Genomic DNA, 9,294 nt, shown 5'->3' with positions numbered 1-9,294 from the left:
CGAAATTAATCGCGTCACTCGGCAGCGGTTCTGGGATAAACGCGAGATTGGGCTTAAAGTAAACAAACACCAGACCCGCAGGATTTACCTTAAAAACCGGGGATTCCCCCGCTGTGGGGGGTGAGGCCGCGGGTAGGAGGCCTCAGGCATATGGCGGCAGGTGGGGAACTGCTGCCCCCAGGTGACGGGGGGCGACCTCCCCGCCCCGAGGCCGCGGGGACTGAGGGAGAGCGCTCGGCCACCGCCCGGAGGAGAGGAGGAGGAGGAGAAGAAGGAGAAGACCCGTCCGACTTCGTGGCTGTCCTCCCCCCCGAGGTCAGCTCTCAGATTTTCGGCGGACTGGACGTGGAGAGCTTGTGTCAGGCGTCCGTGACGTGCAGGGGTTGGCACCGCCTGATCGAGAGCAACGACGGCGTCTGGAGGCCGCACTGCCTGAGCGCCAGGGCTGTCTGCCAGCGGGAGATCGACTGCGATCGAGGAAATGGATATTCCTGGAAGGTAAAATATCGCCTCGGGCACAGGCTGCTGGCATTGGCAATAGAAACACATAAATAAAATCTGTCAGCACATCTCACCCGGCCTAGGTTTGTGGGAGAACGGCTGCAGTCGCCGCGTTTGGGTGCCCTGACACCTGAACGTCTGTTTTGATACACAAGTGCCTGTTTTTCTGCCCCGGGACACCACATCTGGGCAGCCCCACTCACACCAGTTAGTCCTCAGGCTGCCCCATGCAGCCTCAGCACTGTTGTTTGTCATATCATAGTCCTAAAAGCAGGACCACTTCCCCTTAGGCATGGCCAGGGGGGAGAAGACAAGGTAGCCCTTATGGGAAGTGTATGCTATCCCAGGTGTATTTTGTGGGAATAGTTCTGCTGGTGAGAAATTCCCAGAAATTCACCCTGGCAAGCTCTGCCTCAGTGCACCCAGGAGAAAGAAAAGAAAAAGAAAAAAAAAAAAGAACGAGGGGGGGAGGGGGGGGGGAGGTAGGGTAAAGAAAAGAAAGCAAGCAGGAGCTCTTGAGAAGCTGTTTTCAGGCTCTGTCCATGGTCACTCCCAGTTACAGCTGATCTGAGGAGTTAGGAGCTGAACATGGTGGAAGATCTACCACTGTCAAGTGCAACCTGAAAGCCAGGGCAGATCAGGAAGGCAGTGGTTTCACAGTTACTACCCTGAACCAGCTAGAAGGTGATACCCACCTCATTTATCTGGTGTGTTTGAGAGCATGGGGTGGTGGTGAAAAGAGAGAAGCTGCAAGGGGAGAAAAAAAAAAAAGTGTAAAAATAGGCCCAGTTTTAGACAGGAGAGTTGTTTCAGCATGAGGCAAAGCTTTGAGCTCTGTGGCTGCCCTTCAAGTGCACAGATCTTACTACTCTTGCACAGGAATTTCCAGAGCACCGTGCACTGATTCTCTATTTTACCTGTGTTTTTGGAGAGGGGATTTGAAGTAGAAGCAAACACAAAACAATCAGCATTTTTGTGCATTAAAAGGTTGATTAAAGAGACGAATCCAGAATCTTGTTAAGCCCAAAAAAGAGTTAAAGGTCACAAATAATCTAAATAGGAAGAGAAAGGGAAAGGCACCTTTATTGAGGAGTAAGGAGTAGGGTTTTCATCTTGACCCTCAAAGAACTGAGGCAAGAAGTGATTTTCCACCCAACTTAGAACAGAAAAGTTGGAAGTAGACCAGGATCTGCTTCTTGGCAACAGTGCAAGTTCCTGGGATTAGTGTCTAGAAATCCAAGGACACTTCCAAATCCTTTTTCTAGGATGAATATGAAAAATGCAACAAGAAACTTTTTTGTCTTGATTGCAACTTAAATCTGTTAATTTCCAAGATTTGAGCTGTCTGTTCTTCCATCAGATCACATTATTGCGAAACTACTGGAAAAGCAAAGTGAAGCAAGACTGGCTGAGTGGGAAATACAGCAACATTCCTTCACAAAACAGCTTGCCAGAGAAAAGCATGTACCCGATGGATGTTGACACATGGGGAGAAATCCTGGAAGCAGAACTTGAGAGATGACAAACCAGCACTGGTTCTTAGAACTCAAGAACTTTCTGTCAACAACTCAGACTGCCAAAACTGTAAATATTTTGAAGTTCAAAATCAGTTGTGTTTGCAAACATACACAAAGCTTCTAAAAAAGTCACACTTTTTTTTTTTTTTCTCTTTATCTGATTAATTTTCTGTAAAGCTCTAAATAAGACTAAATGTTAAGTTGTAATTTATTTGTAAATTTAATGCTCTGCTGCATTGTCAAAAAGATACTGATTGCACCTTCACTTTGCACTTTTTATTTTGGAAGAGATGACTTTTAAGGAAAAAAACCAAAACAGGTGTGTTTGATTTGAAGTATATCACAGCAACAGCACAACCTGAGAGGCTACAAAGGAAGTCTGGGGAAGGGACAAATCCAGACATGGGAAAGAGGAGGATAAGGCAGGCACCTCAGGTTCAGCAGAACCAGTACCCATCTCAAGGGACAGAGCCCTCACAAGAATCTTCACTGAAGCTGCACCCACAAAGGTGTTCATGCTCCACAGTGCTGCACTTCCACTGCCTGGCTGTGGGATTTCTGGATTAGGACTCCTAGATCCAGGCTCAAGGCAGTTACATGGCTGCTCTGGTCCTAACAGCCTCTCTGCCATTAGCTATGCATTTTAGTCATTTGCATGATGAGGAGTAGAGCAAGATTTACTACTTTAAACAAAAAATTCTGATAACCACACAAGATAACACAACCTGATGTAGTTTGGTTGTCAGGCTAAAATATATTCAGAAACTTAGTTTTTTCCTTCATTATAATCTCCCATCATCCAAACCCTGCTACAGCAGCACTGATTTTTATCACTGACTTTAAGAACTGCTACTTGGGGGTGCCTATCACACTACTCTAAATCAATTTATTGCAATTCCATTTGAGTATCACTATTCCCTGCCTATTTTGCACTAATGAGTTAAGTAAGTGGGAAAACACTGGGAAGGTCCCTGTTGCTTGAAGTATTTCTACCAAACTCAGTCACCAATCTGAGACCAATTTTCTGTAGGAAGTTGTCTACCATGCTTAGCTCACATGCAGTGATTTCAAATCACCTTCTGTGGACTTTGGCAGGGGACCTTCTGGCAACACAAGGACAAAGGAGTTCTGTCATGAACGTGAGGTTAAATGGCACTAGGTCATGCCCCGTTGAATACAGTTTAGCTAAATTATGTCTAGCCCTGTAACGGAGCCAAGTAACACTAGATGGAGTAGTAGAGCAGTTTTGCTCTGAAAAGAGATCGCAGTCCTCTGGGCAAAGATCCAGTAGCTTTTCTTGGTGCGTGTGGTTAAACAGTTTAAACTTGACACTTTTTTTTTTTTTTTCCTCACGATTATTTAGCCACTTCAGACTATTTGGTGAAAATGTCTAGTATGATTTAGTTCCCTTTATTGCAAGTGTAGGCTCACAGGCTCTTTGTCATAGGTGTCCAAATCTGCAGGCCAAGGAACAAATGGAAGAGGCAGGTAAAACTGGTAGTTCTAAAATACTTCCAAGAACAGTCTGTTACCTGATCCCTTTTCTAGTTTGAAGCATCCAGCAGATTTCATCAAAACTGATCCACTCCCTCAGCCTCCTACATTTTATTTTCCTCATTAGAACAGAACTTCAGTTCATAAGTACAGTACCTTTTCTAAGTCTAGATTAGCATATCTAATTGAAACAGCTTTCTCATCAACAACATTGTGTGGCAAGATACAATGACTGGATAATCCTATTTCTTATAGGTAAATATTAGTCCCAAAGTCAGAATTCTGTAGTGCCTGATTCTATGAAGATAACGTAGCTTCTCTTTTTACTGCCAGAAAAGTTGGTGCTGTTCTTGTAAGACAGCTGCTACATTAGCCAAAATGGGTGAAGTCCCCAAAATTCAGCAGGCTTGTGTTATCACCCTGCTGCCAAACACAGCTGTAGTATAACTGAGAGTAAGGAGCACTGGTAAGCATTATGGGTATAGCACAAATCTCAATGAATGGCAAACACTGCTTGCTTTATTATTAGGTATTCTGCTCTAAGAATATGTCCAGTTAGCTTCAAGTGGGAAAACAACAACCAAGCCCAAAGACAAAAAACCCCAAACGGATAAAAAACCCAAACCCACAACCAAAGAAACTAAAACCCACAGCCAAACAACAGCTTTCCCATCCCTGCTCACAGTATGTTTTACCCTGACTTGTAAAAGTTAAAAAAGGCATCTAAATAGTGAAGAAAATACTAGCAATACATTCTTATCTCCTCAGGAGTGCCCAATTTATTAATCATAAGACAGGAAAAGTGCACAATACTGGATCTAGACCCTCAGTCTTCTCTTAACCCATCCTCCTTGTATAATGTAGTCTCTTAACTCCTAGACATTTATCCCCTCTTTCAGCTCCTTTCCTGCCCCTCAGCTGTCAGTTCGCAAGTATTTGTCTCAGGCCAAAGTTTTCAAATAGAATAATTATTCTGTTATAAATCCTGATACAGAATTGCTTCACTGTGCACTTAGCTGTAGGTTTTCCTCATTCTCATATCAGTGTAGGAATCACTGGTATCTGTCATGTGCCTGCCTCTGTCCAGATCAGGGGGCTGTACCTATTTAAACACAGTCAGACTTAAACACTTAGCTATGCAATTAGGCAAAGTTGTAAGGTTCTGATGAAAATTCTATTACTGAAAGAAAAAAAAAATGTTATGAAAGAAGTTTTCATTAGAACGATGCTTACTTCCTCTTGCTATTTTGACCCTCTCTTTTAAAAGTTTTAATTACCCCTGGAGATCTTATTATATCAATTATGGTCTTCTGTTCCACTCCCCCTCTACCCGTAAACCACCTACTCAGCCTCTCGGCTCTGCTGCAGCCTGGATGGGCTCACTTTCCTTTAAAAGCACCTGCAGCACTGTCCCTCACTCCAAACAGTGCCACATCCTACACCAGCTGGTTTGGGTTAATCTCTTTCCTCTCCTACCTGCAAGTAAAAATGCCAGTGACGGGAAGACCATACTAGTGGCCAAATTAGGGCTAATGCATAGGTATCCTTCCCCAAAGAGCATCCTCAGCAGCTAAGGTCATATATGTAAAACCACCCTGCCACCTACCCAGGCCATGCACCAGCTAGCCTCACACCCAGCCTCAAACCATCTTTCCACTCCAGTGCCCAGCTCTCTTACCCATAAGTTTTTGAGGAAGTGGAAAGTCCTACTATAGCAAACCCCACTGACCTTCCCACCACATTCACATGCCACTTCTATTCCCCTACTTGGTGTCAGCTGTAGAAAGGTGGCCAAAGTGCCCATTGCCCAGAGATCCTGCTGGCCACGCTGCCATCCTGCCATTCACCTTTCTGCCAGCCCAGCTTTCCTAAGTTGGAGGCCTTTTAAGAGAGCACATGAAACTTGTGTGGTGCACAAGCAAATAGGATGTCCTCCACCCACACACCCCAGCTATGCATCATAAGCTTGAACCAGCCAGGCTTCTGGGATGAAAAAATTTCTCTGCTGCATGAAATGTCTCAAGCAGCTGAACACAGCTGGACATATAAATACCTGGTGCTGAAGCTCAGCCTGAGGTCCCCTGAGGTTAATATCTTATTTCAGCATTTTCAAAACTGCCTGTGATGTTAGAGCCTTCCTTGCAATTACTTGGTATTGCAAGGCTCCATTTTTGAAGGGAGGAGCTGACAGCATGGCTTTATTTCATCATGGTACAGGATGTGGCTTTGGGCCGTTGCGATTACAAGTCAGACTAAATGAAAAAGAAAGCACAAGTTGTTTAATCAACACAGACTTTTCTTCATTAGTCCACTCAAATTTCAAAGCTATTTTTGTGAGGAGAAGTGTTTCTCCTGATAGTCAGGCACTAATGTCTCATGTCTCTACCCTGTTCATCTCTAGGAGGTACCCAGTGACAGAGTTATCCCCACTGAAGACAGTATCTGGGCTCAGGACTGGGATCAGCTGCTTCAGCCCATGAGAGCTGACAGAAAGGTAACAAAGGCATAGAAATAGGAGGACTTGGGTGATGCTGGCATTATTTCCTCTCCCAATGAACGTGGGCAGAAGTATATTAGATTCCCAGGAGCATCCTGACACTTGGTAGTTGTTTTTCAGCATATTGCCTGTTCAGGAAAGTCTTGCCCCAAAACCGGAAGAAATCACCTACTATATTTAACACTGTGAGGAAGCAGCAGGTTCTCATCATCACAGCACTGCTAAGAACTGGGGGGTTGATGGTGGGTTGGGTTTTTTCAGGCCTCAGTGCTAAGGGCTAGACCCACTTCTACTGTTCTGGTAAACAAACAAGCAAAAGGAAACAAAAAACCAAAACAAAATAGAACCAACCAAATAAACAAAACAGAAAACACCCAAGCTTTAACTGCAGGGAGAAGAGAGACAAGTAGAGAGGTGATGGACAGCAAACTCAGAGGCTCCAGCAGACCTATCAAGGTGCAACCCTAGTAAGAATTCTATGTACCACCAGAGATGCCTGCAGACTCCTCTGACTCATTAGAATCATCCTGTCAAACACTGCCATCCATGTCCAGCAACCATGGATTAACAGTGCCTTGGGGAATAAAAGCCATCCTGCTATAGCTCACAGATTATTACAACATGAGCTTTTTTTCACACACATTTTAAAACACTGTTAGAACGGCACGTGCTGGTTTTAATACATTATCCTTAAAAAATATAACAGTCAAAGGAGCTGCTGCTTGCTGATAAACAAGGTCTTTAAAAGCACAGGCTAGTTTGTTGCTGAGGTGCCAGACACTGGAAGCTCCACACAAAGGCTTCTCCAGATGCCATGGGACACCATTGGCCATGACATAATGTATTAGCCACAGCACTGAATATTACTTCTAAATATCTCAGTCATCTCAGAGCACCAAACACAACAAGATACTATCAGCTGCCTAAGTAGAGGATTCAACTTGATAGCTGAATTGAAGATGGTATAGGCAGAGCAGGGTGGAAATAGAGGGAAAACTTCAAACTAACCAGGCACCTTATGCCTTTAAACCTAATGGGGGCTGGAGGGAAGACAAGCTGAGAAAGGCAAAATAGTTTTTTTAACAGCAGTATCTTGAAGATAATAAATGAAGTATGACAGTATCCCACAAGAACTTTACTCACCTTTTCAGTTGAGGAAATATTTTCAGTAGCTTCCACCATTTTTCCATCACAATGCTGAAGAACAAGAGTACTGTAAAAAATTAGTTAGGAGATCCTAACACCTTGGTTCCACAAGATACCATATATAGCCACCTGACAGTATAGCAAATAATAGAAATGTGCCTCAAGTATCATCTAGTGTGGCTGAACAGACTAATCAGCTTTTCTAATCCATATTTATCTTTTAACACAAATAGTCTGTAGGCAATTTTATCACTCAATTATGCTGTTCTTTACAGTAATTCTAACATCCAACTCTTATCAACTCATGTACTTGGAGATAATAATGCTCGGGGCTCCTCAAAATCTTAAATAGGATGACTATAACAGCACTTAATACCCATAAAGAAACCAAACATCTATATGCAGCATGCAGATATGAGGAGATTAATGTTTTGCTGCTCTAGAGGAGTGACTAAAGACCACATGCTATGTTGTAGCACACCTAAAATGCAACCAGGCACTTACATTTATGTATCTGAGTTCCACATTACGATGCCTGAAAAGCAGGGCCCCAAGATCTATTTTTAGATTAGAAAGTTTGGGTAAAAAAACCTTTTAAGAAGGAGGTGGGGTGGGAGGAAGAGAAAGGGGAAATTGAAGATACAACCTGGGGGAAAAAAAGCCTTCAGGTAAAAATCTTAGGTTAAAAAAAAACACCCCCAGCCCCCAGCCTTATTTTACCACTTATATACCATGATGATTAAGTATTTCCTTTTATTAACCATAAAATTGCACAGGGGTGTTAAAAATCTGTTAGAAACAACTCCTCCTAATATTCAGCAATATTTCAGGCATGTGTGTTGATTTTGTTACTGTACTTTCACCATCACATACCAGGGAGACACAGAGCAATTTAAGCCTTTAAGAGCAGGACACCTACATACACACGAAGCAGAAGAAATGAAGGACAAAAGAGAGAGGGTTTTTTTCTTCTTTTTATATACTTGGTTGTTTAAGAGAGGGTTTTCAGTCTTTTCTTTATGATGTAAAAGCAGGTACATGAAAAGACTAATTATAAACTGATTTTTATTGTTAAAAGTCTATCAGTCTGTTACGGGTTGTCCGAGTATATTTGATAAAGGGGTTAATGGCAATATAAGAAGAAAGTTCTCAATGTCATTTTAATACCTGAGCTTGACAGTGGGGAAAATCAAAGTGTCTAGTTTGACATTTTTTATATTTTTTTCTTAACTTTTTTTTTTTTTTTTTTTTTTAATTAAACTAGCAGATCCCCAGTTTCTCCTCCTCTCCCTTGATCATTCTAGTTTACTAATATTCAAGATTTTTGGTGAGAGACATATTGAAGGCAAATTTCAAAAATTACTATCAGAATTTCCCTCTCAAGTCTTGGAAGCAAAAATTTCTCAGTTTCACCAGTATTTGCCTTCAATTTCTTTCCTCACTCATTCTCAGTCATCTTTTACTGGGATGGAAAAACAGAGGGAAACATACTGCCATCTTAAAAATGAGAAGGTGAAAAGTTTTACTGTGCTCCATTTCGCTTACAGTAGGAGTCCAATGAAATATGAAACATGGCATTTTCCTCAGCTTTCATACAGTTTTACTCTTCCTCCAACCAAATGGAAAGAAAAAAAATCAGGCAATCTACAAGAACCAGAAACAAAGCATAGAAAGCCACAGTTTTGGATCGAAATGCAAAGCAGGAAGTTCTGTATACTAATCTGGGGGAGGAGAAACACTTATTTTGAAGCCAAATGAGCAGCTCCGTTTCAAAAAGTCTCATGAGTAACAACAAAAGAAGACCCTTGTTTTCAGTCAGATTTATCATGGGTGTTTTTGGTTTGCTTGATAAGCAGATCACCAAGAAGTAAAACAGTACCTAAAATACTTTCAACGGGTGAAGTAACCACGTTCAAATTATTCCCCATGCATCAGATTCAGGCTTCAATTATGTCATTTTCCCACACAACAGAAAAAAACAGATACAGATGGTGGCTCCCTTCCACATTCATTTGGCAGATTGGCCAGGACTAAGTCTCATTCTCATACTGAAGCTTCTTCCACAGAGCTGGCAAAAGACACTCTCCTCTTTTGGGTTCCAATCCATCAACTGCTGCGGTGAGGTGGGAGCACTGCAAA

At 42.4% G+C, this 9,294-nt stretch overlaps 1 protein-coding gene across 1 annotated transcript; it reads left to right on the top strand.

Annotated features, from left to right (window-relative positions):
- The first annotated feature begins 15 nt into the window (after positions 1 to 15).
- On the top strand, positions 16 to 2,283 carry FBXO48 (F-box protein 48). Its single transcript, XM_071740234.1, has 2 exons — positions 16 to 498; positions 1,862 to 2,283. The coding sequence occupies exons 1-2, from the start codon at positions 151 to 153 to the stop codon at positions 2,021 to 2,023; spliced, it is 510 nt and encodes a 169-aa protein (XP_071596335.1). The 5' UTR covers positions 16 to 150; the 3' UTR covers positions 2,024 to 2,283.
- Positions 2,284 to 9,294: the final 7,011 nt, after the last annotated feature.

Source organism: Heliangelus exortis, chromosome 3 (assembly GCF_036169615.1).
Source record: "Heliangelus exortis chromosome 3, bHelExo1.hap1, whole genome shotgun sequence".
NCBI classification, from domain to species: domain Eukaryota; kingdom Metazoa; phylum Chordata; class Aves; order Apodiformes; family Trochilidae; genus Heliangelus; species Heliangelus exortis.
Note: the sequence above shows the minus strand (reverse complement) of the source record. Positions and strands in the feature narration are given on the sequence as shown.